This window comes from Daphnia magna, linkage group LG10, assembly GCF_020631705.1.
Source record: "Daphnia magna isolate NIES linkage group LG10, ASM2063170v1.1, whole genome shotgun sequence".
Lineage (NCBI taxonomy): Eukaryota > Metazoa > Arthropoda > Branchiopoda > Diplostraca > Daphniidae > Daphnia > Daphnia magna.
Window position 1 is genome coordinate 7,551,711 of NC_059191.1, and position 24,704 is coordinate 7,576,414.

At 42.7% G+C, this 24,704-nt stretch overlaps 8 protein-coding genes, 1 long non-coding RNA gene and 1 other non-coding gene across 14 annotated transcripts in view; 6 read left to right on the forward strand and 4 right to left on the reverse strand.

Moving 5' to 3' along the window:
• The window catches only part of LOC116932159 (muscle LIM protein Mlp84B-like), a 13,510-nt gene extending 10,121 nt beyond the window's left edge, over positions 1-3,389 (reverse strand). For both annotated transcript variants that reach the window (XM_045179531.1, XM_045179530.1), the window contains exons 1-3: positions 3,193-3,389; positions 1,870-2,002; positions 1,624-1,795 (exon numbers count right to left, since the gene is read on the reverse strand). In XM_045179531.1, the coding sequence (XP_045035466.1) occupies positions 1,624-1,795; positions 1,870-1,984 (287 nt within the window). In that variant the 5' untranslated portion in view covers positions 1,985-2,002; positions 3,193-3,389. The remainder of the gene's footprint in view (positions 1-1,623; positions 1,796-1,869; positions 2,003-3,192) is intronic.
• A 2,056-nt stretch (positions 3,390-5,445) lies between these two features.
• LOC116932253 lies at positions 5,446-7,547 on the forward strand. The gene is made up of 3 exons (XR_004399457.2): positions 5,446-5,925; positions 5,992-7,096; positions 7,167-7,547. It is a non-coding gene; the product is annotated as an uncharacterized LOC116932253 (long non-coding RNA).
• A 56-nt stretch (positions 7,548-7,603) lies between these two features.
• On the forward strand, positions 7,604-8,512 carry LOC116932218 (60S ribosomal protein L44). The gene is made up of 3 exons (XM_032940021.2): positions 7,604-7,745; positions 8,091-8,264; positions 8,326-8,512. The coding sequence occupies exons 1-3, from the start codon at positions 7,743-7,745 to the stop codon at positions 8,461-8,463; spliced, it is 315 nt and encodes a 104-aa protein (XP_032795912.1). The 5' UTR covers positions 7,604-7,742; the 3' UTR covers positions 8,464-8,512.
• Positions 8,513-10,037: 1,525 nt separating this feature from the next.
• On the forward strand, positions 10,038-12,995 carry LOC116932219 (bacchus). The gene is made up of 3 exons (XM_032940022.2): positions 10,038-10,355; positions 12,138-12,312; positions 12,380-12,995. The coding sequence occupies exons 1-3, from the start codon at positions 10,257-10,259 to the stop codon at positions 12,415-12,417; spliced, it is 312 nt and encodes a 103-aa protein (XP_032795913.2). The 5' UTR covers positions 10,038-10,256; the 3' UTR covers positions 12,418-12,995.
• A 1,158-nt stretch (positions 12,996-14,153) lies between these two features.
• On the reverse strand, positions 14,154-16,078 carry LOC123476809. The gene is made up of 2 exons (XM_045179547.1): positions 15,292-16,078; positions 14,154-15,144 (listed from the first exon to the last, which is right to left on the reverse strand). The coding sequence occupies exons 1-2, from the start codon at positions 15,664-15,666 to the stop codon at positions 14,587-14,589; spliced, it is 933 nt and encodes a 310-aa protein (XP_045035482.1). The 5' UTR covers positions 15,667-16,078; the 3' UTR covers positions 14,154-14,586.
• Positions 16,079-16,229: 151 nt separating this feature from the next.
• LOC116933710 (extensin-2) lies at positions 16,230-17,986 on the forward strand. Of its 2 annotated transcripts, XM_045179533.1 has the most exons (3): positions 16,230-16,364; positions 16,481-17,645; positions 17,682-17,986. In XM_045179533.1, the coding sequence occupies exons 1-3, from the start codon at positions 16,361-16,363 to the stop codon at positions 17,893-17,895; spliced, it is 1,383 nt and encodes a 460-aa protein (XP_045035468.1). In that variant the 5' UTR covers positions 16,230-16,360; the 3' UTR covers positions 17,896-17,986. The 2 variants fall into 2 exon arrangements, with proteins under 2 accessions (XP_045035468.1, XP_045035467.1); XM_045179532.1 differs by having other exon boundaries at positions 16,481-17,986.
• Positions 17,987-18,380: 394 nt separating this feature from the next.
• On the reverse strand, positions 18,381-19,829 carry LOC123476808 (zinc finger RNA-binding protein-like). Of its 2 annotated transcripts, none has more exons than XM_045179545.1 (2): positions 19,671-19,829; positions 18,381-19,596 (listed from the first exon to the last, which is right to left on the reverse strand). In XM_045179545.1, exons 1-2 carry the CDS (start codon positions 19,672-19,674, stop codon positions 18,632-18,634), a joined length of 969 nt encoding a protein of 322 aa, XP_045035480.1. In that variant the 5' UTR covers positions 19,675-19,829; the 3' UTR covers positions 18,381-18,631. The 2 variants fall into 2 exon arrangements, with proteins under 2 accessions (XP_045035480.1, XP_045035481.1); XM_045179546.1 differs by having other exon boundaries at positions 18,381-19,542; positions 19,671-19,819.
• A 394-nt stretch (positions 19,830-20,223) lies between these two features.
• Positions 20,224-21,773, forward strand: LOC116932172 (extensin-2). Of its 2 annotated transcripts, XM_045179538.1 has the most exons (3): positions 20,224-20,381; positions 20,490-21,616; positions 21,647-21,773. In XM_045179538.1, exons 1-3 carry the CDS (start codon positions 20,378-20,380, stop codon positions 21,686-21,688), a joined length of 1,173 nt encoding a protein of 390 aa, XP_045035473.1. In that variant the 5' UTR covers positions 20,224-20,377; the 3' UTR covers positions 21,689-21,773. The 2 variants fall into 2 exon arrangements, with proteins under 2 accessions (XP_045035473.1, XP_045035472.1); XM_045179537.1 differs by having other exon boundaries at positions 20,490-21,773.
• Positions 21,774-22,378: 605 nt separating this feature from the next.
• On the reverse strand, positions 22,379-22,464 carry Trnar-ucu. The gene is given in 2 exon segments: positions 22,379-22,414; positions 22,428-22,464. It is a non-coding gene; the product is annotated as a tRNA-Arg (tRNA).
• A 523-nt stretch (positions 22,465-22,987) lies between these two features.
• On the forward strand, positions 22,988-24,397 carry LOC116931631 (DNA-directed RNA polymerase II subunit RPB1). The gene is made up of 2 exons (XM_045179539.1): positions 22,988-23,107; positions 23,248-24,397. Exons 1-2 carry the CDS (start codon positions 23,101-23,103, stop codon positions 24,270-24,272), a joined length of 1,032 nt encoding a protein of 343 aa, XP_045035474.1. The 5' UTR covers positions 22,988-23,100; the 3' UTR covers positions 24,273-24,397.
• The last annotated feature ends 307 nt before the right edge of the window (positions 24,398-24,704 follow it).

The window sequence follows — 24,704 nt, forward strand, 5'->3', positions numbered from 1 at the left end:
TTTTTTTTTTTTTTTTTTTTTTTTTTTTTTTTTTTTTTTTTTTTTTTTTTTTTTTTTTTTTTTTTTTTTTTTTTTTTTTTTTTTTTTTTTTTTTTTTTTTTTTTTTTTTTTTTTTTTTTTTTGTTTGGTTTTTTTTTTTTGTTGTTTTATTTTTTTTTTTTTTTTTTTTTTTTTTTTTTTGGGGGGGGGGTTTTTTTTTTTTTTTTTTTTTTTTTTTGGGGGGGGGGGGGGGTTTTTTTTTTTTTTTTTTTTTTTTTTTTTTTATTTGGGGGTTTTTTTTGGTGTGGGTATACTTTTCTATAATTTTTTTTTTTTAAAGGGGTTTTTTTTTTGGGGAAAAAAAATGTATTATTTTAATATCCCCTGAAAACTGAGAGTGTATAGAGTGACGTAGTGACGCAATGGAATTGAAATTGAACGGATCACAAGTCGTAGAAGAAATTGTTTTCTTCATTTTATTTTTACTGAAACCAATGGTTGTAGATAGTTTAACGCCACATCAAATGAAAAACGAAAATATTGAAGCGGAAAGGGCTAAGAAATAGAAGAACGAACAAAAAAAAAATTCAAATTTTCAATTTTTTCTAAAGCAAAAACCGAAGGAGTGATGTGAATCGTATACAACGAAGATCAGTAAAGTAAAGAATTCGGAAAATAAGCCGTCATTTTCAAATCTCGAATTGAAGGAAATAAAATTGAAAGCGCGTCAAATTTGAATTTCTTTAAGAAATTATGCGTATAGTGGGGAGTAATAGATAAGTCGGCGATGGGAGTTTGTGTTTCTTGTCCTTTCGTCTTATTATTTTTTTTCGAGTGTGTGTTTTTTTTTTTTTCTTTTTAATTGGCAGTAAAGGTGTGTGTGTCTGTGTGTGTTTGCAACGTGGCGTTCTCCTTACTACTGGCGCGTTCAAGGCTTAGGCCCGTAAACAGCGTCGATCGGCTTGTTTCTAATGTGAGAACAGGAATCAAACAGGGGAAAAGAAGGGAAAAAAGAAAGAGAGAGACAACACGTCACTCTTTGAGTATTTCTTTTCGTCATATCAATTTCGACGAAATTACATGCTATAACAACCAAATCGAAAAAACACTAACAAGATTTTTTTCTTTTTTAAAAACAAGAAGTGGTGTAAGGAACGCCCTTTTGTTTTTCATTAGCCCCCGACCTGATTATAAATTTCATTCTGTTCTTAAAGATTCTTCGAATTTAACAAGATTTAAATTTAATGTTTGGCGAATGAATTGGTTTGCCCATCGGATTGGATTTGTTTTTAAATCAGCCCCGACAAAAATGTATATGAATGCTGGGGGGATAAAAAAAAAAGCTAAAAATTTGAATGAAGCGCGCGATTGGCGTTACTTTCGCAAGTCAACCGTTAACAAACCAAAAAAATAAATGAAAACAAATGCCACGAATTAATAAATAATCGTAATAATTAAGAATTGGCTTCTGCTTATTTTTTTTTTGTTTGTTGAAATGTACACACAGGATTTGAGCTAAACGGTTAAAGAAGACGATTGTCCATGTGTAACTTAGGCTACGCTTTGATATGTACGTATATAAAAATTGTTATATAATCCACCATAGAAAAAAAAAAAAAAGAGAAATGAAATGTCAGGACTTACGAGACGGACTGAGTGTTGCCCAGATGTTCGCCGACGTCCATGCTCAAAGCTCCGGCACCACCACCGAATCCGTATCCCTTAGGTCCGTACTTGCGTGCGTGACAAACCTTACAGAAGAGCTCGTTCTCGTGAGTGTTGGCGTTGGTCGAGTCCAACATCTTGTTGCACAGGCCTGGCATTTGAAAAAGGCAAAAACATAAAATTGGATTTCGAATACAGATTGGATTACATCGCATGTATAATTACCGCATTTGAAGCACTGCTTGTGCCATTTCATACCACCGGCTACACGCTCTTCAGCGGCGTACACGGACTTGGAGCACTTGGGGCACTTGGCGATATCGACTGGGACGAAAGGCATCTTGAAGTGCTAAAGGTTCTGTCCCCCCCATTTCAAATGAAGTGACCAATTAGTATCGTTTCAGCTGTGTAAAGTTCCTAATAAACACCGTAATATCCCGACGGATCGCTACAGTCGGAAAATACGACGCCATTTTTAAAAAGGATGCGCCAACGTTTCAGAGAAAAGTATCAAGTATAGCAGGGAGGTCCATATAAGGACCTCATTGGAACGCCCCCGTCCCTGTGTTGTATATATCTTTGGTTTACATGTGTCGAGACCGTGCTGGGGTCTGACTCGTTTTTGTGTTTAAAATTAGATCCAAAATATAACGGACAAACGGCAGCGGGGGATCGTCTGGGTAATAGAGATGCTCCTTCGGATGTTAGATACGGCCAACACACACACACACACGTCGCTGCCCACCTTAAACAATAACAATGGCCAAATCCTTTCCTAAAAGGATTTTCAAGAGAAATCATCATCGAGCCAAAATGCCAAACGTCATGCCCAATCCGACAGGAATGTTTTTCCTTATAACATTTGGCGTGAACGTTAGGAAATGAACGACAAGCCAAACAGAATGTCGTTTTGCAATTCCCTGCCAATAACTTTGACGTGAGAAAAAAGCTTGTACCGAATCTGCATGCAATGGCTTTTATCCCAAAATACTTGAGACGTATATACTAAAATCGACTAAAATTACAGTATGGAATTAAAAGATAACGCTGCTCCATGTAATCAATATGCTGTAAGTAACATGTACCGCACTTCAATCACACTCACGCACTCATATATACTCTAATCATATGTTTATCATTGCACTCACTGTTTCAATATTTTCAATTAAACTCCTTCGTCTTCACACTCCACTCCGATCGACACCAATTGACTGAGTGGATATAGGTCACCATAACCCGTGACCCTATATCCCTTCTCTCATCATCATCTCAAGCACGGCCGCTCCAGCTTAAAGCACCGTACAATTCCAAACTCACATCTTGGAATTGCTCTTCAAAACATCTGCTATACAAGCAACAAGTAATGCAACAAGCCGAGGACAGTCTACAATAGTCACCAGAGTCCAAACCTCTTTTTGCTGTATGGTTTGTCTCTCCAATACATCATTATACATAGTGGCAGAACCTCAGCGTTCTTCTTTCCTCTTTGCATTTCAACCATTACACTCGCAACAGTTCTAACAGAAAGAGAAAAACGATGTTTCTTACCGGTTGAACGGGACTTTGAAAGAAACGTGAAAGAGACTGAAGTAGTAATACGTGTGTTAGGTCACAAATTCGGCAACCAACTAGCGTCGAAACAGGTTAAGACACTGGGGTTTCTTTATCCCTGCTGGTGCGGCGGCGATGCTGGGACGAACGGTTCTGCTTTAGCTGAGAGCTTTAAGTGAGGACTAGGCACGGTCCCACCCCGTGTAATATAGGGTGGAGGGACGTGCGGGGGTCAAGTTCACAAAAAGAAAAACGAAAACAAATCATAGGACACGTTACGGCACCCAAAAACTGTTGGCGGAGGAAGAAGACGGGCACCGGTGAGTCGACCGTGTGCGTAAGGCTATCCAATCGTCTTCGAGATTCCACGTACATCGGACCTCCCTTTTGCGGCCTTTTCTTTTTTCTTCTAAATCGCTTGCCCCTTTGCTTTTCCGGCGCGAATTTTTACTGCTTTTCTCTTGACCACGCCCTTTTCCCTCTTTGGCTAGGGATGGTACTAGTACCCCCACCCCCCTCACAAACTTCTAAGATTTAATTATAGAACGATGCGCTCAATAGCTATTTTTCACTCGGCGCCGACAGCGCATCGCTAGCAGCGGCGCGTGCGATAGAACGTTTGACGCTTTCAACCCCACTCAGTCCCGCGGCCTAGTTCGCAGCCCCCTCTCAGAGAAACGGGAATCATGTCATCGTTTTTATTTATTTTTTTTTTTTCTCCAACGATGGCCACAGATTTTTTGAAAATCTCTAAGGGAGGTGTTGGCATTAAAGGTATAGTTTAACAGACATGGCGGCACGAATTCGTCACGCTCTAGTCAGACCAGCTGTCGGAGAAAAAAAGCTTAATCATTTCCCTTTTTTTTTTTTTTTAAAGCAGTTATACAATTGGGTATGCTACATATAGCCACCAACGTGGTTCGTGTTGTTATTGGTTTCATTTTTTTTTGTTTCTCTCTTAAAGGTTATACCATGTGCTATATGCAGAACAACAAATGATATTTCGTATATTTCTAAGTTTAGTCGTGAATCATCAGACGTGTATTACAACGAAGCCGCAGTGAACGATCTACTGCAACGGCACACAACATCTCTCAGCGACATTTTTTGAGTGAAAAGACTTTTGCAAGCAAAAGGGCGAGGAATGTGACCTCGCGATGAACGGAGGGCACGGTGACAGCCGACAATCTTTTCTTCTTCTCATTTATCTCTGCTTTTTTCTTCTTCTACGGTAACACATGTGTTCTTGCCTACTCCACCCCTCTTCAAGTCTCAGAAATAGACCCGGGCTTTGAAGTATAGAAAAAAAAAAGTCAAACACGTAGCAAAAAAATAAGAACATTTTAATTATTCGGATAGCGGCAGGCAAAAAAAAAAATTAAATGTCCCGTTATGGGATTTCTATCGTGATCGATGGCGTAAGAAAACACCGGGAAGGACAAATGTTCCCGTCCTTCGGTGACAATTTGCGTGATGATTTGTCACTTTGAGGACACTAAACAATGATTTGAAAGGATCTCCTTTTCGTGTGTTTTTAGTTATTCCGTTTCCACCCGACAGCTCTTTCAATGACCAAATATAGGGCCAATGAGACTGTCCCTCCACCGGCGGAAGCATTCCAGACACGTCTTGAGATTGTGGGTGTGACCTGAAAGCAGTGTGGAACGAGAAGCATTTCTTTTCTAGCTTCACCGGTGACGAAACGGACCGAGTGTCGCGCACAAAAAAGGCGCCCTGTGTGCCAGCTGGAAGTGTGCGAACGATGAGCCGACCTCAAAAGGGTCAGCCGCCATTTAGCTAATGAGCTGTCTGATTTTCTTGGCCCTTAAATTTGATCTGAGCTCCTTTGAAGATTTTTGGAAGAAAATAAAAGAGAGATGATACTCTTACATGTTGCTGGTTAGCAACCATGCAGAGATCCCTTTAATTCCAGAAGCGTATAGCTCCGCCTTCATCGGTCCCAAGTAGGTGCTGAACAGAGATGCAAACGTTGTTCCAGGATAAGGTAAAGCGTAGATATTGGGTCTTCATTCTCCTCGTTTGTTTTTTAAAACCCGAAAATAGATGAAGGCATTTGCTGTTCACAATCTCATTCCAGTAACGATTACGCATCTTGTTTGTACCTTTAGCCAAGACGAGAAAAACAAAAAAACAATGTGGGGATGGCTCATCGAAAGGGTAAACTTAGTTGTAACAAGACTCATCGCATAGGTGTCTCAACAATCTTCGAGCTTCAAATGAATCACACAATACGCAAAGGATCGGGCAGCAAGTTAAGAGAGCCCCGTCGTGCATGTACGTTTGTGTTTGTCTTTAGAAGTTGTTGGGACGATCGACACCCACTGCCTCCGCATCACCGACACAAATAGAGCCGTGAGTCAGTCGAGGTAAAAAGAGCTCTAAGTTTAGCGCGGCCGTGCTCCACATTCCCGCTCCTGACGCCTGGTCGTTTATATAGAGAAAACGAAATAAATAAAATTACAACAAAAATAAAGGGGGAAATTGGTCACGTTCAGTAGGTTTTTTTTTTTTTTCTTTCTCCTCCTTGTGTGGATGGCCACTTTGAAAAAGAGAAGATGGATTTCATTTTCTTTTTGTTATTGCTGCGCCATGTTGCTGTGCTCATTCGGACGGCAATTGTTTACCTTTAAATGTTGTTACTATCAGAGTGTTGTATGTATAGGTTTCGTGGAAATGTTTTTTAGTCGGGGAGGAGTTCACCACTTTCGAGTGAGTTCTGGAAAGACCAAAAGTTTTTTCCTTTATTTATTTTTTTTTTTTGGTTGCCCCTTCTAGTTCGAGGTGTGCAGTTGATGGTGGAGAGGCAAGGAGCTTGTTTTAAAATTAAACTCGCCGGGTTCGTGTTATCTAAAAATACACCACCCTTTTTAGTTTCATTTCATTTTTATTGACTAGAGCGAAAAGCTAAGCGACCATTCGCAGTAGCAACACGATATTAGAGGGCTCTTTATGTCATTGGCAAATCAATATGCGGCTTTTGATTCGTGTGGTCCTCTAACACCTCTAGTGGACTGGTTGTCTCGGGTCCCCCGTTGGACCGTCTAGATCACAACTGTCTAACAACTGGAAGATTCTCAAGGACGTTCAGCGACTTGGCAAATGTCCTGACGGCCCGTGACCTGTTTCTTTTTTGTTCTGTTATTTTCTACGTAATGCCAAAATCATCCATAACTCAAGAGTGTTGTTGTTGCAATATTACCTGGGCCAAAACACAAATTATCACGTGATGGGGCTTCGATTCGTCGATTCGTAAGAAACTGTAAAGTCTATGTATAGTCGGAATCTCCATGCATTAAGGTATAAAGACATTGTTTTGACTGAATTTTTAGAATGATCGGATCACATAATCGCTATATTACGTTAATATTCGTCGCTGTTGGATTCTTCGTTGTCGGAACTCGAATGGTTCGATCTCGCTGGTGCTGGGGCCTTGGCAGCATCGGTTCTGGCGCTATTAAGCAACGACGGATCGTAGCCCTCTGCACGCATTTTCTGCTCGACGGCCATTAAGGGAACACCGAAGGAAAGCATTTTTACAAATCGAAGGATTTCGGGATTAGAAGAAGGTGCAACCGCCGTCTGGTGGACATCGGAAACATTTTCATGAACAGCTGACGAGACAGGTGGTGGAATAGGAATGATGACGGTCGACGGTGTAGAAGATGGCGTATATATGTTTGTAGTAGGCGCCAGTGGCGGTAGAGACGGGACTGCAGTGGATTCCAGCGACGGAATTGAAGCCAGCTAATTGATATTTTACAAATGAGAAAGAACAAAAATAATCATTGTTGGCTCTGCTGGATTGATATGGTGACGCTGGCTACACAGATTTGATTGTAAGAGGTATTATTTTAATCATATCTGTGAATTAGCAACGTAGGTAATAGTTTTAACAAATTTTCCGAATTCGAAAAAAATCTTTTTGATTTTACAAAAATTTCTTATTTTAGATGGCACAGAGTAAATTAGAAAACCAGAAATGATGTGATAAGATGAACGAAACTCACCTTTGCTTCCAGAATGGCTAGTGTTGCTTCAACATCTTGTAATCGAAAGTCGAGATCCAACAATTTTGTATCACATATAACGGCAAATTTGTTCAGTAGCTGGACCGAATTGGAAACAAAGTGATTGAAATAACTCAAAATTCTTTTCGTTTCGATAGGCGGAACCTATCCAAAGATACGAAAGTTATAACATCATCAGTTTAAAACAATAGTTTAACAAACCGAAGAGAATTCGACACTTGGTCCGAAAAACGGCAATCCTTTGCTTTCCATCCCCTTTCGAAATCTACTTGTTTTCTTTAGTTAATAAAGAGGTTAAATGACTAGCTGATCACATGGAAATATGTTTAATTGTTTTGTTTTTATCTGACATTAGCAGTCGACGGAACACGGAAAACAGGGTTTCAAGTTGGTGCGCAAAAGGGAGCGAGTTGGCAATGCTGATTTCTCATCCAAATAGTTCTCCTTCATTTTAGTGTCTTTCTCATTCTACGTCTAGTACGCCGTTCCTCGTCGAAAATGGTTCGTCTCTTCTATTTAATATCCTAAAACATCGCTTGATATATAGAAATTTAAAGAGTTTCTTTAGTTTCTCTATGTATATTAAAATTTAATTGTGCCTGAACATTTTGTTTGATTACTCTGTTTTGCTGGTACTATTTTTTTTACCGTCTGTCATTGCAGCATCTTGAAATGTGATTGTTGATCCAAATGTGATTTAGAATAATGGCTACTTTTCGAGAGTTTCGTTATTGGCAGTTATTTAGTAGACATGTTGGTAATCAAAACCTGCCAGATATCTTCGTCATTGTGTACATTTCTTGAAATTTTGAGCACCGGTTCCTAACATGTTGATTGTCGTTTTAGGTGAACGTACCAAAGAGTCGTCGCACCTACTGCAAGAAATGCAAGACCCACAAGGTCCACAAAGTAACGCAATACAAAAAATCCAAGGAGCGTAGTGCCGCCCAGGGTCGTCGTCGTTACGACAGAAAACAAAAAGGTTATGGTGGTCAAACCAAACCTATTTTCAGGAAGAAGGTACAAGAATTCAATGTGTTTTGGTAAATCATGTACTTAATGCTTGCATTGAAATATTCAGGCCAAGACTACCAAAAAGATTGTGTTGAGGATGGAGTGCTCAGAATGCAAAGTCCGCAAGCAGATCCCCCTCAAGCGTTGCAAGCACTTTGAACTTGGAGGTGACAAGAAGAGGAAGGGACAGATGATTCAGTTCTAGACTGTATGTCATCACCTTGTGCTGGCCAATACAACATCTTTGGCGCCTATAGTCTGTTCACTAGTTATATATTCTGAAAGTACCTGACAAATCCAGGGTGATGCATTTCTGGTGTCTTGGGCTTTCCGGTAGATAAGCTTAACACATTCAATTGCTAGATGTGATATTGGATCAGCCTTATCGAATTTAGTATTTTTCTGGGCCAAAGTGTTGAGGGACGGTAAAATACCGATTTTCAATTGGGTAACTATCTTTAAAGCTTGCCCCGAAGCAGTTGGCCACCTATGGGTAGTGATAATAACTTGATGCTAGAAGAGGCTTTAGGTATCTAGGCGAACATGCATCCACCGTCCAAAAGCGATAAGGAAAACTCTTCGTCATTGGTTGACGCGTTCGCGGTGTACATGTCGAAGAGAAAATGGAGATTGTAGTAGAAAGACGAGAGTGAGAACACGAATAGACAAGAGTAAAGCGTTCTTGGCGACCACTGCAATGTGTGTGACCGAATTTCCGGTTATGTATGAGGCAGAAAAAAGACTGCAACGGCCAACAGCGAAACAAACAATTAAAGAGGTAGTAAGAAAAGTTAAAGAAAAATCGGTTTTTCAAGCCGTTTCCAAATTTTGAAATGTTTGTTTTTCTGGGTAAGAGGTTTTGATCGGCAAACAATCGCCCGAATTCTACGGTTTGAGAGCCCAGACGGATAAATGACGTTAACGCTATTATCTTCAGTTGGAAGAACGTCAACTCGCCGGCAGTTGGGAGACGAGACGTTGAGATGAGCCTTTCTTTGTTTTTCAGGTTCGCGCGGATTCTCAATCCGCCCGGTTTGCCTAGACAGCACACGGATATATAAAAACCATTGTAAAATATGGCCGGCAAGAGCAATAGGGGGTTATAAAGAAATCGCGGATGGTGCAACCGACTTCTTCAAACGGTGACGTGCATCTTGGTGTTTTATTTTTACATTTTGTTTTCAAACCAAATTGGTACGCTATTTCAAATCGAGGGCTTTGTATCATTCGGATTTTTTTCTCCAGTGAGAAAGTTCAGTTGAAACCCCAAGTACTAACACGCCACGCCAAAAGAACCGGCTTTTTCTTGCTATGCTTGAGGGGATATTCGACTGGCTTGGGCTTTGACCACCCCACGCTTCACTCAATGTGTGTACCGGTATACGTATATACCAGATATAAATTTTAATACACTGTAATACCTGAAGCACTAGGAATGGTGGATGGGAAAAGAAAGGGAACAGGGAGAAACGGTCTCTAAGCAGAGCCATCTGGGAAGCAGCGTGGCTGCGCCATAATATCGACACGGGGCTCTCTTTTCCGACCCGAGCATTTTAGGTAGTACCAACATTTTTACTTCTCCCTGCACTCTCTTTATGCCTTATGCCTAATGAAAGAGAAATGGGCGGAGCCTCAGCTGGAGCGCTAGTATACACAGGGTCCTGTGATTCGATCTAGACGCTACGGCAATGCAAAAGGGACGCGCGCTTTGCCAGCGAAAAACCCGAGGCGAAGGACAACCCCCGCTAGAGGCCGATACAAGGCGATGCAAGTCACCGACGATCAGCGGCCCTACCAGTGTGCTCTACACCGTCCCGTATATAACACCTCGAATCAGAACTCTTGCGAACGCGCCAAATTTCCTTTTTTAAGGCACATCTCTACCTTCTCCCGTTTCATTTATCTTTTTTAACGGTCTCTTGTAAATCAAACAAGTCGAGACACCTCGATTCGTCTTTTTGCACGCTCAACAACCCAAAACAACACACCTCAAACAAAATGAGTTCCAAGGAAGCAACGAAAGAAGTTGAAGCCGACGAAGTCATCGCCGCCGACGCCAAGAAAGACGCAGTCAAAGGCACAAAAAGGCCAGCAGAAGTAAGTCCCTTTTCTGTTAAAATGATTATGGCCTAATATCGAGTGTGCGGGAGAATAGTCGTAAAAAACTTATTTTATCCAAATTAAGCATCGAGTCGAAAACCCACGCGCCGCGTGCTTCCTCCGATTGCCGCCATTTGTGTGTGTGTGTGTGCTGTGTGTGTGTCTGGCACAACGCCGGCTTCTAGCCCCACGCTCCGTCTCGTTCGCCATGACTGCTGTTTTTATGGAATATCTCGTTATTTTTAAAAAAGGGATTTAGTTGAGTTAGGTACAGGAAATTCGTATCGACGAATGGTTTGCGTTGAATCTGGTGTTGGAGCTCAAGAATTTTGGCGCGTTGAACAGAGTTGCCGTTGATAGATAGCTCCTTTTACATCACGAAAAGCCGGTGTGCGCGCGGTGACGCGCCGCCATGTTTTCCCTTGGCTTTGACTTGCTTGCCTTTGCTCTACACATCCGTGTACCACCATTTGTTATGTTTTTTATTCAAGGGAAACAAAATTTCTTGAGGTCGTCGATTTAATAGAAAATGGAAAGGGTTTTCAGAACGTAAATTTGGGGAGATTAAGTCTTGACAATGTCATGGCGTTATTTTGTGTATCGGAAAGGCATGTAACGCGTACTGCAACCGGCTGTTCGGTTTCTAACATTATCGAACTGACGACGCCAGGCGACCGGCTTTTATTTCACGTCTGTTGGCAGACTGCGCGGGCATTTTGACAACGATGAAGCTACAGCCCGAGATTTTTTCTTTTCCTCCTTTTTTAAATTTTCCATTTCCGTAAGTTAGGTTTTTGATTAACTTTCCAAACAAATGCTTTCAAACGTATTGGAAGTGGTAGATGGCTTCTTGTGTTTATTGCATAGCTTTTATTAATTATTTGAAATCTTTTGCCTCACACTAACAAATCTGGGTACCTGTACAGTTTTTCCGGGATGGTTTTACAAGAGCTAGTGTTTCAAGTAAATTTTTAATTAGAACGCCGGAAAAAAAACGAAATGGGAAAATGGCGTGCCTTGAGAATGCTGTGAAGTGAGAAGCGTCTTCTGGAATCGTATTTTTTCCCTTTTTTTTTTTTTTTTTTCGTTAAGAAGTCATGGCGGCGGGCAAGGGAAGCCAGTGGGAGCTGGCGTGGATCCGCGGATTTTGGAACCGCTTTTTCCCACAGTACACATGCCTTCTTCCGCTGTGAACAACAAAGAAACACCCGGTTAGGGTGGGCAAAGTGGGAGGACTTTGATGAAGAGGATAGGGTGGGCAGCTGCAGAGCAGATGAAAAAGTCCTGGCAAAGCGAGGAAGAGGGTGGTAGAAGGGAGGTCAACCCCCAAGGTTGGGCGAGAAGGGTAGTGCCGTGCGCACAACCCACGATTTTTTCCCCGCTCGTGTCAGGCAGCATTCAGGCTTGAAGTCCTTGGAAGGCACTAGCGCCGGACGTGATGCTAGCGTCATAAAATGGCAACTCTTGAGGGAAAACGTGATCGTTTCCAATTAAGAAGACCCACCGTTAGCTTTATCTCTCAATACTCTTTATGTAATATACTGTTGCTCATTGTGCAACGCCATTTTCATTTATTTATTTTTAAAAATCCTCTGCTTTTCTTTAATTTTAACTATGTATTTCATCATTCTTTTAGTCTATGGCATGAGCTAGTCGCATCGTCTACCGGTAGATGGCTTTCGGGTAACAAATCATTGATTTGTCCCCGACTGATATTGAATATCGATTTCTTTGCTGTGTTTTTGCGTTTGGACTAAATCAATTTTTGTTTTTCTTCAGGACAAAAATGATGACATCAAGAAATTAAAGAAAGCCGAAGAGAACGGTGATGACGAAGAAGCCGAAGATGAAGAAGAGGCAGAAGGCGAGGAAGATGAGGAGGAGGAAGACCTGCCCGAAGGAGAGGAAGACTTTGATGAAGAGGGCGAAGGAGAAGGTGAAGGTGACGATGATGGTAATTTCGAATTTTAAAGTTAATAATTTTTTTCTCTGTGTTAATCGATATTTAAAAAATTTTACAGATGAAGGAGAGGGAGATGATGACGATGATGATGCGTAAAAGTGTGTGACGGGAGAAGTTACATATTTTTTTTTCCTTTTTTTTTTTGGCTTCGGTCAGGGTCCACACTTTTTGCGCATGCGTTACGTCGCTCAGCGGAAAAGCAGCCGGCACCGGTCGGAAATTTTTTTTTGTGAATTTTGATTTCATCTCTCTCTGTCTGTCTCTTATACACTCCCCTGAATCATGATACCTTTTATTCCTACCCTTTTTTTTTTTCGCCTCCCAATTTTTTTAATACCGAGACACACACACGAAAAACACCTCATAATGTACGAAAAAGACTTATCAGAGCAGCCGCCCCCTCCATCTTTAATATGATTATGTCATGTGTGTGTGTGTGTGAACGAGAGCGCGCGAGCCCAACGCCATCTTTTTTCTCCCTCTTAAAAAATTTCGGTCGCCCTGTCATTTGTATGAACGTTTTTCAGTTTGACTATGAAAAAAAAAATCACTCACGAGACACAACCCCACCACATACAAACATTACCACCACCATCCCTGATCTGTCCAGCCCATTTTTTTTCCTCCTTTATTTACTGGCGGGAGATTTTTGAATTAAAAGAGGAAGAAAAATTGTTTTTGAGCGGTGCCGTGTCTTTTTTAAAATAATTTTCTTTCTTTGGGATGTCTTAAGAAGGTAGGGGAGACAACCTATAGAACAATAACACGAAAAGAATCAGTTACAAAAATAACAATCCTGCATAAAGACTAGAAACCGTCTCCTGCTCCCCCGTACATGAACGTAATGTGTGTTTAAGTTTACCGTACAACTTTTTTATGGCATCGTAGAGAGAAGACCAGCGATGTAAAACTTTGGATTCGGTAGATTTGTTGTACTGCCGATACTTCTTTGACAGATTAAAAACCAAGCTGAGCGCTCAGGATCATAATCATAAAACTCTCCTCGCCTACCATCTCCTCATAAACCTTTAAATCACCACCAGTATCGTCGTTTATCGTCCGACTATTTCTTTATTTTTTGAAATTTCATACCTCGCCACCAATTTCTGGCCCAAACTCACGATGTCAATTTGAAAATAATAATAAAACAAGACAAAGACTTGCTAGTGTTGGATCAAAACTATCGATATGCGTTGGGCTCGTACACGTTTCCAATTGGAGAAAATAACCAAAATCGATTGCAGGAAAATGATGATGTTCATTAAACATCTGCTGTTCTTTACGTAATCACAACTGGTTTGTGCTGATTGCAATTACGAACGTAAGTACAAAAGAAAAACGACTACTCGATGAAATGCTCATTCCAATACTGGCTGCACAAGTAGAATTGATTGCGTTCCAGTTCACTAAAGAATCAGTAGTACTGGAATTTTAAATGAAATCAAAAGTTTATCTTGACTTTCAAATTGATACGGCATCCAGCTGCGTCATTGATAGCATGCCAGCAAACAGTTCGACCCTCGTTCGATCGAACAGACGACGTTTTCATGCGCTGCACACCGAAATAAATTATGCGGAATTTTGTTGTCTGGTGAACGTGTTTTGACTAGTGTACAAAATCTGTCGTTATTGTCACAGATCAAGTGTACAGGAGCGAAACATCAGCTGATGTGTAAGCATATTTGATCAAAGATAAGCATTTATCTTTCGAGTGAACCGCGTATCGTTTCGTGTAATCTGGTGGCCGTAAAACTGTGTGTGTGCGTTACGAGTTACGACAGAGTTGATTTTGGCTGACAAACTGCCAGAAATAAAATGAGACAACAACTAGATTCAATCACAAAAAATTTTGTGTAATTTAAACTGACAGAACAGTTAAAAATAGTTGGCCGATTGAAAAATATAAAGGAAAAACAAAATGATAATTTAATACAAATGCATCTGCGTGATGTTGCAAACGAGAACTGGTCGTGATAGATTCAGTGTGTAGCGAGAAGTTGTGAGCTCTGCAATCACCATAGCTTTGGGGCGATTGTCGGCACGTAGAGTCGGTTACAGATAATAAGCACTTTTATCGGAGAAAAGTGCTGTATCGATACCGTCTCTTTCCATGCGTCCAAACAGCCACCAAAACAAAATGAATGAAAAGCAGAGCTATTAGCACACAAAGTCTCGAATATGCAGATGAGTAGGATCAGTTCAGGATGTTGGCAGACATCTGTAGAGTCTGGATCGGAAAAAAAACATGCCAAATTGCATCGATGTTTAAGCATGTGCTGCAGGAACAGCGGCCGGAACTTCAGGGGCTCCACGAAGGCGTGGCGGTATGTAAATGTGAGCATCGGGGCCCAAGGCCTCGCGCTGAGCTCGCCAAGAAGCCGAACGTTTTTTGTTGGTATAAATGTTACGTTTCTGCTTCCTGGTCAGTTGGGCGAACCAAGCTTCATCGACCACGTGTGGTTCAACTTGAACAGGTGAAGCCTCTGGGGCAGATGGAACACCCGGAGCAGAAGAAGACTTCTTCTTCTTGCGATTGCGCTTCTTCTTCTCAGTTCCAGAAACAACTTCAGAAGGAAGAAGGGCCTCAGCAGCCAATGCTACAACGGGAGGCGCAGCTTCATCCTCATCGGCGGCTTCAACAGCCTCTTCAGCAACAGGAAGTTCTTCAATGACCTGAGCAGCATCTTCCTCAACGGCCTCTGCTTCTGCGGCCGGAGCGACTTCAACAACTTCATCGACAGCCGGAACTTCCTCAACTTGGTCTGCAACGACATCAGCTGCGTTTTCAGCAGCTTCAACAGGAACTTCAACAGCTACGTCGACCTCTGGAACTTCCTCAACGGCCTCTGCTTCTGCGGCCGGAGCGACTTCAACAACTTCATCGACAGCCGGAACTTCCTCAACTTGGTCTGCAACGACATCAGCTGCGTTTTCAGCAGCTTCAACAGGAACTTCAACAGCTACGTCGACCTCTGCAACTTCCTCAACTGCGTCTTGTGATGGAGCGGCTTCAACAGCCTTTGCAGTAGGAACTTCCATTACTTTCGGAGCCTCGTTGTTGGGCAGAGGGCTCTTTCGTCTCAGCACAGGTCGAAACGGCTGGCCGTAGTGGCTAGGTGGAACAGGTTTGGCGTGAAAGGGTTTAGCCAATTCCTGAACTGGAGGTGATTTGAACGACGATGCACCGGTGACAACGGGCGATTTCGTCTTCAATTTGGGACTCTCCACCCGGACCGGTTTGGCGGCCTCAGCCGATGGAATTGCTGGCCTCTTGCAGTCAACTTTGGATTGGACGTGCGCAAACTGCTTCTTCGCACCGGCAAGTTTACGAATCGGAGAATTCATTTTCGGGTTCTTCGCTAAACGTGCTCGGCTGATGGAGTAGTAAACTGGTAGATTGGCAGAGTATAGAGTTTTCACAGAAAGAGCTATTTAAACTCGAAAAATGCGATACATTATTGGAGCGGAAGAAATCCATATACCCGAATGGGCCATGTTACGAACCCAAACCAAACCGCCATCCTCTCTTACTTTCGCGTTTTCTATTTGCATTTGAATGCGTACACGTCCATTGAAAGGCAAAATCGGGTTTCAATTGCATTGAAAAATGATGTTCAATCATTTTTAAAGTCGTCTTAATTGAGAAAACGTGTAATTTCATCGTCAACTGTACGTGTCAATCAGAGCTGTGTCGTCGCGTGTCGTGTTCAAATTAGCGATTACGCGGAACATTCACCGTTGCTGGGGCCACAGCTATTGCGTCGTGACCTTGAAGCAAGGTCGTGCAATGTTGCGCATGATGTTACGCAACCTGCCACGGACATATCGAAAGCACAAATTGGCCCACCTGAGGTGGGTAGGGGAAAGAGCTCGCCATTCCATCGAAGCAATAATTTTAGCCTTAAGCTGCACCTGACAGGTATATAACGAAGCGTACGTTTCATTCTAATTCAGTCTTGTCTAGTTCTGCTTCACATCTGCAGTACAGCAACTAGCCATCTCAAGTCTGCTTTGTGCCAAGTTCATTCAAGCCTGAATTATGGGTAAGTTATTTCCGCCTTTTGTTTGGTGTAAGAAATGCCATTTAAACTTAAGTTCTTACGTTGATGTTTTTATGGTGGATGTTTGATTTTGGCTTCATGGTTGTGTTCTTTCATAGTTCGATGCAGTTTCGTGTTACTGGTGGCTGTGGCCGCGATGACGGCTGTTCCGGGGCATTCTGTGCCGATGGGTTCGTCAATTGGTGGTTACGGTTCGTACTCGGCTCCTACGACTACCACTAAGGAGTACTACACAACGAAGGCGGCCGAATACTACACCACTAAGAAGGCTGAGTATTATACGACAACGTATGCAGCGCCATCTTACACAACCAAGGCCCCCGAGTACTACACAACCAAGGCCCCCGAGTACTACACCACGGCTTCGTACTACACAACCAAGGCCCCCGAGTACTACACCACAACGTACGCAGCTCCTTATTATACAGAGGCACCCAAGTACTACACCACGAAGGCTGCTGAATACTACACTGAAGCCCCGAAATACTATTCAGCTCAAAGCTACACAACCACAGCTGCCTACTACACCACTGAGGCTGCCAAGTATTACGTTGCCCCAACTTACTACAGCCAGGCTGCACCGTCTTATTACTCAGAGCCGACTTACTACACCGAGGCTCCGCAATATTACGCTGCTCCAAGCTATTACGAAACCGTGGCGCCTGTCTACTACACCGAAGCACCAAAGTATTATTCTGGCCCGAGTTATTATACCACAGCTGCCCCTTCGTACTACGAACCTGTCTACTACACCGAAGCCCCGAGGTACTACAGCGCTCCCAGCTACTACGAGACTGAGGCTCCTGCCTACTACACAAAGGCATCCGAATACTACACCGAAGCGCCCAAGTATTATGCTGCTCCAAGCTACACCACGACAGCTGCCTCTTACTACACTACTGAAGCTGCCAAGTATTACGTAGCCCCGACTTACTACTCACAGGCTGCTCCTTCCTACTATGCAGAGCCGACTTACTACACTGAGGCTCCTCGATACTACGCTGCTCCAGAGTACTACACAGAAGCTCAGAAATACTACTCTCCTCCGACTTATTACAGCGAAGCCCCGAAGTACTACGCCACCAAGGCACCTGAGTACTATACTACCAAGAAGGCCGAGTACTACACCACAACCTATGCAGCTCCTAGCTATTACACTGGAGCTCCGAAATACTACGCCACCAAGGCTCCTGAATATTACACCACAGCTTCATACTACACCACCAAGGTTCCTGAATACTACACCACAGCTTCCTACTACACCACAGCTTCCTACTACACCACAGCTTCCTACTACACCACAGCTTCCTACTACACCACCAAGGCTCCTGAATACTACATTACAGCTTCATACTACACCACCAAGAAGGCCGAATATTACACAGCTGAGGCAGCTGCTAGTTACTACACCGAAGCTCCGAAGTATTACTCCACCATGGCTCCAGAATACTACACGTCCAAGAAACCTGAATACTACAGCGAGGCACCCAAATATTCTGCTCCTGTTTATTAAATGTTAATGTTTTAAAAGAGTCGTTAATTTATCAGTCGTTTCTTCCATCAAATCGTTTTGGGCAATGAAATATAAACGTTATCTGCTGAAATTCCTGAATTTTATCGCTTTATTCGAGTTTACCTGGTTTTCCACGCAGGTAATTATGGCAATTTTTTGTTCATGTGAACGTTAATTCGTACAGTGTGGAAAATATTATGTACTTTTCAAATTGTAGTAGTAATTAATTCCACAAATTCATAACTGACGCGAATGTGGAATGAATATCGGGATAGTAATATGATGTTCAAATTAGATTTTTCAAAGGGAAACGTTTATGATTTTCTTTATTCATATTGAAACGTAATTGTTACGAGTCAATTTTATTAGTTCATAAATTGGATAGAATAAATGGAAAGATTGAAATGAAGTTGATTGAGAATGTTCAATTGACAAATTAAGGTGTGATGCAACTTTCAAAATTTACATTGAAAAAAACCATCAACTGATTTCATAAATTCAATTTTATTTGGAATTCGATCAAAATCACAACACGGCACTAACAAAATTGATTACAACGAATATAAAATTCACACCAACATTCAAACAAACATTTAATAACATCATGTTTTATCATTTGGTAGTTAAAACTCTTGTGCCGAGCTGGAAAAAGCCAACCAATTTGGGATGCTTTAACAGCGAAAGAAATGGTTTCTCGAAAACAGATATCACCAATAGAGCTAGACGCACAAATCGTTTAAGCAACGTACTGAACGTTAGCCGCACTGAACGGACTGAACGTGGCTGTTCCTGCTGCCAAGTTGGCGTAGTAATTGACAGCAGCGGCCGTCGCGTACTCGTTGCTATAGACAGGGACGTCCGTGACGTAGACATAGCTTCCAGCAACATACTGCTGCTGGCCGTCGTAGACTGGAACGCTTTCGGTGTAGTAGCCAGAGTCCTGGGCATAGTGTTCAGTGCCAGCAGCCGCAGCGTAGTACTCCGTCGGGTCGGTGTAGGGGTAGTAGGCTGTTCCCGCATCGTATCCAGCGTCCATGTAATGGGCTTCGACGGCAGTGGCGTAGTCGGCTGGAACAGCCGGAGCATAGGCTCCTGCTCCAGCTGGGACGTAGTCTCCTGGAACGGCTGCAACGTAGTCTGCTGATGCGTAAACATCGACAGGCGATTCGGTGAACTGTTGAGCGACATCCTCTCCAAAATATGTTCCTGCGTCGACGTAAGTGTACTGTGAACCGGTGTAGTAAGGAGACTCTGTTGTTCCAGAATCGGCTGGTAATTGAGCGTAGTAGCTATTGGCGCTAGTGCTGGTGTAGTAGACGGGCTCTGTTGTATAGTAAACAACTTCGGCCGTGTAGGGGGCTGATGTCGTGCTGGAAACAAGCGTTCCAGCCACGTAGTCACCTGACTTGTACGAGGCCGTGCTGATGGCAACAGGCGGTACGGTGGTGGCCGCGTATTTTGGAACGGCCGCTGGCTGTACATATTTGACGGCCGGTAGTATTGATGGTGATACGTATCTGACGGCCGGCTGCCGGGGCGAGATGCCACTTGCTGCCGGCCGAACGTAGGAATAAGTCGAAGGCCGCCTAACAACGTGAACAGGCGGCCGGACCGGCTGCTGTTGAGGTCTGTAGCCATAGGCGTGAGCTTCCACCGAGATGTAAAGACAAGACAATAACAAAAGCCATCTCAATTTGATACCTGCATGTGTATGTAGCAATCAAATCGATTGCGTTTAATAAACGATAGTTGAAATTGATTTAGTAAATGCTTACCCATTTTTTTCAGCAGAAGTTGGTTTCTAATTGAATGGTGGAATTAAGAGCCAAGAATGGTGGAACTATTACGTTGGGTTTGATCCACGCGTCTGACTGTGCCACGTGAATGGAGCGGGAACAATGGCGTCTGATTGAGGGAAGAGATGCCCTAAGTGATTTATTGAATTGCATTTATTGGCGAATACCATCTTCGCCGTAAGCCTTTTACGCCCACCTTTTCTGTGACGTAATAGCGTCTTGATGCGCATGCAACGCTGTGTGCCTAATGTCTGGTTATCATAAAATCTCATTTCGAATGAATTATCTAATCTATTTCCAATATATAGCATATATGCTAATGTTCAAATGAAAGTCATCATTCAATTAAAGTGTGAGTTAAAGTAACGCGTACGAGGTCCATCATGTTACGCAACTATGATCGATATACAGTTTAACTATCGTACCATGACGCAACGATTTTCACGTCACACCGGCCACGCTAAGAAGGTTGGGTACAACAATCCACCACGAAAATCTATCTTCAGGGCAAACAATTTGTTTACCGCCGTACAGACAAAGCAATTCGCACCTGCGGCTGTACGGTATAAAAGGCCCAGGTGAGTGGCATTGAAGTCATTCGTGTTTGCTCATCCGTCCCGTTCACAGCAGCATTCCACTTGTCACATCCCTTTCCATCATCTCGTGTGCAACTTTGTCTTCTAATTATGGGTAAGATAATTTGAACTATGTTATTTTCATTGTTAAATCTATTTGATTAGCATTAGAATTAAGTGTGGCTGTTTGAAATGTATCATTCGAATGTTTGCATTTAAATAGGTCGCCATTCGTTCTCGTTGTTGTTGGCTGTCGTGTGCTGGATGGCTGGGTTAACCGTAGGTGGTCCGATGATGGGTGGATATTCTTACGAAATTACTACACCAAAGTCTTACTACACCACGAAAGCTGACGAGTATTACACTACGAAGAAGGTGGAGTATTACACCACACCAGCCCCGTACTACACCACGACATATGCGGCACCGTCTTACTACACTGAAGCTCCAAAGTATTACACAACGAAAGTGCCAGAATACTACACCACAAGCTACGCATCTCCGAGTTACTACACCGAAGAACCCAAGTATTACACGACAGCGCCTCCTGTCTATTATGCTGAGCCGGTGCACTACACGGAAGCTCCGAAATATTATGCTGCTCCCAGCTATTATGCCACTGAGGCTCCTTACTACACCACTAAGGCGGCTGAGTATTACACCGAGGCTGTGAAGTATTACTCTGCTCCGAGCTACACCACTACAGCTGCACCTTACTACACCACTGAAGCTGAAAAGTATTATGTAGCTCCGACTTACTACACCACTGCTGCTCCTTCCTACTACACTGAGGCACCAAAATATTATTCTTCTTCTGCTCCATCGTACTACACCGAAGCACCAAAATACTACACCACTGCAGCCCCAGCCTACTACGCCGAGCCAACCTACTACACCACTGCAGCCCCAGCCTACTACGCCGAGCCAACCTACTACACAACTGCTGCATCGTACTACGCCGAGCCAACCTACTACACCACTGCTCCCTCGTACTACGCCGAGCCAACCTACTACACCACTGCTGCTCCCTCGTACTACGCCGAGCCAACTTACTACACCACTGCTGCTCCATCGTACTACGCCGAGCCAGCCTACTACACCACTGCTGCTCCATACTACACTGAGGCCCCGAAATACTACACCACTGCTGCTCCATACTACACTGAGGCCCCAAAATACTACACCACTGCTGCTCCGTACTACACTGAGGCCCCGAAATACTACACCACTGCTGCTCCATACTACACTGAGGCCCCGAAATACTACACCACTGCTGCGTCTTCGTACTACACTCAGGCGCCAAAATACTACACCACTGCTGCTCCATCATACTACACCGAGGCGCCAAAATACTACACCACTACTTATGCTGCTCCTTCCTACTACACCGAAGCTCCAAAGAATTATAAAGCTAGTTACTAACAAAGCAATGTGTTCTGATATCAAAGTGTTACTAGTCATTGATGTGAAGTTGATTGAAAGATTGAAATATAACTTATTGTCAGTACTGAACAGCTTATTATTATATCCGAACGGCCTTTGGTTTAATGAGGGTAATAACAACAGCTTTCGCGACCCAATTTAATCCTCTACACACTCGAGTTATTTAATGTGTCAAATTCTAATGCGATTAAATAAACTCTCCAAACTCTTAAGTGCGTGTCGGTAGCGAAGATTAGTCCTGTATTTAAAACACTGGCACAAAAGAAGTCAGTTTCCATGTCCTACACTGCAACGTTTGACCTAAACAATTAGACTGCAATTTCCTACTTTCAAATGGACAGTGTGTTGATTGCAAATTATTCATACGAGTACGTAAGAAACTCACATTTTGTCAAGCTCAAGTTATGTCATTTTCATTCACTATATATACCTGTTGTGTAGGAGAGGCGTTCGACCTAAGTGAACTGACTCAACGGAGACATTTAGTCATTTCTCTAAGAGTAAATCAAGGTAATCCTGCCTGATTGGTTGCAACCATCGTGTCAACACCATTGAATGCAAATTTTATTTAGATTTCCTGACCATTTTCGTTTATATAGCTAAAAGAGATCTATACACTATCAGTTATGGGCAACAGTCCCAATAATTGAATTTTTAAACATTTATCTTTAATCGTGGCGGGACTCGAACCCGCAATTTTCGGATGCCAACTCTACATTAGAAGTCCGACGCCTTATCCATTGGGCCACACGATCTGATGAAGTCGTACACTAGTTTAAATCGAATAATAAAAAATTAATATAATAAAAAACATATGATTATCTGATTATCTACTCAGAACAAATCTACATAAATCCCTCAAAGTTTGAAATGTCGCCCTACATACATCCGTTAAGCCAAAATTAACTGAACTATTGCATCCGAAATTGCAGTGGTTGAACAGCCTACCGACTCAAATCACAGAAATATCCGATGCCCAAGTGACGTGGTTTAGAAAAGAAAGGAAGAAATGACAGGTAAAACTTAAAATTCTTATCCGAACGCCTTAAAATGAAATAAAAATCAATTGTTCAATTAACACGCAGTTATATTTGCGTCAGTTTTGCACAGCGTTTATAGAAAAAAAGTCAACAAATTCTAGACGTCCACATCATCATATCGAGCAGGGACACCCTTGATAAAAAAGAAAGGCAAGCTATTAGCCACAGGGGGATATAATGAACATTAATTCAATTTAGGATGACACCTGACCACTGTCGAAACACGAACAAAACTATAAAAGGAAAGACCGGAATCCGTCCAGATCAGTCGAGTCAGGACTGTTCGACACGACGCGTTAACCTTTAATCATCAAACTGTTAAAATTAAGAGCATTTTGATCGTATTCAATCATGTTGGGTATATAACGTTTTAACATGTAGAATGTCGCATCATTTCTTTCTTCTAACAGAACGCACATGCACCTAATTTGAAATGTGCAATTCACCGATTGTGGATTGAACGAAATTTTAATGAATAATTTGACATTGTTTTGACAGTTAATTTTGGCACGTGTCTGCTGTTTGTTATTGGCTCGTTAATGAGCCGATCAACTGAAGCTGGGCCAGTTCGCTCACCTCACTCTGGATCCCGTTACTACGACACAGCCACGATAGCAACGCCTAACTATTACGCAGAGGCTCCGAATTACTACCCCGCTCCAAGCTACGCCAGCACAACAGCTGCACCGAAATACTACACCCGTGACACTGTTCAGTATTTCGGGGCGCCATACTACAAGTCGGCCGATACTACCCCGTCTTATTATTCTCAGTACACCGAGTCTCCGATATACTACACTCCAAGATACGCTACTACACTTGCTTCTATTTACTACACCACTGATGCGGCCAAGTATTACGGAGCTGCAATGTACTACACAGCGGCTAAACCAATCTCTTGCGATGGGTCAAACTACTACACCGAGGCCCCTAAGTACTACCCTACACCAGATCCTATTACTAAAAATGGACCACCCTCCAGCGTGACATCACCTGCCCTACTGCTTGCTTCACCTACCACTACACCTACCCCGACCACTACTACACCTACCCCGACCACTACTACCCCTGCTCCGACCACTACTACTGTACCAACCACTACTAGCCCTCCTCCGACTACTACCCCTGCTCCGACCACTACTACTCCGACCACAACCTCCGCCGCTATTAGAACTGGCCCAACGGTAGCCGCTCCGCCCTACTACACCAGTGAAGCAATCAAATATTACGTAGCTCCAGCTCCTCCCCCGTTTTACTACCCGGATGGAACTTACTACACCGGAACTCCGTCTGCTTCGGATGACGCTCATCACTACCTCGAGCCAATCTATTCCTCCTTCGTTTCCCCTGGCTATTACCCTGAGGCTCATCGTTCAGCCGCAAGCTACTACGATGCTGAAGCTTACGGACTTCATCGTTACAGCAAAGTTCAATCGGGACAAGCACGGGACTATGCTTCCTATTACGCGGGACCGTTCAAATACGTCGCACAACCTGATTATGTTTATGGCCGTGGTCATTGAACGCATTTTTTTGGCTCATTTCTATCCGTTCGTTTATCTGTTATCTACAAACATTGGTGTACAGCATCGTTATTGGCTTGTTTATAATTACACACTGATGAAATAAATGGCTGTTGGAACGCAAATTTAATTTTAATTTATATATTAGATTTCCGTATATTAAATCGAATGGTTTTGGGCAGTTATTGCATTCAGCATTTCGAAATTGATACAAATCAAGGCGATGGGTGGCTTTCGATGTGATTTAGAATGCAATTGTATTGCTGTCGATAACGTTTTAAATGAAATGCCGACTGCATTTGCAAAACGATCAAACCTTACGAATCGATTCTTTACACGTGGCCATCAACCAAAAGACAGGACGTTTTCAATCGACTTGTAATTGACTCCAAATAAAAAGGAGGTTAATATAAGTTGATGCGGTTAATTTTA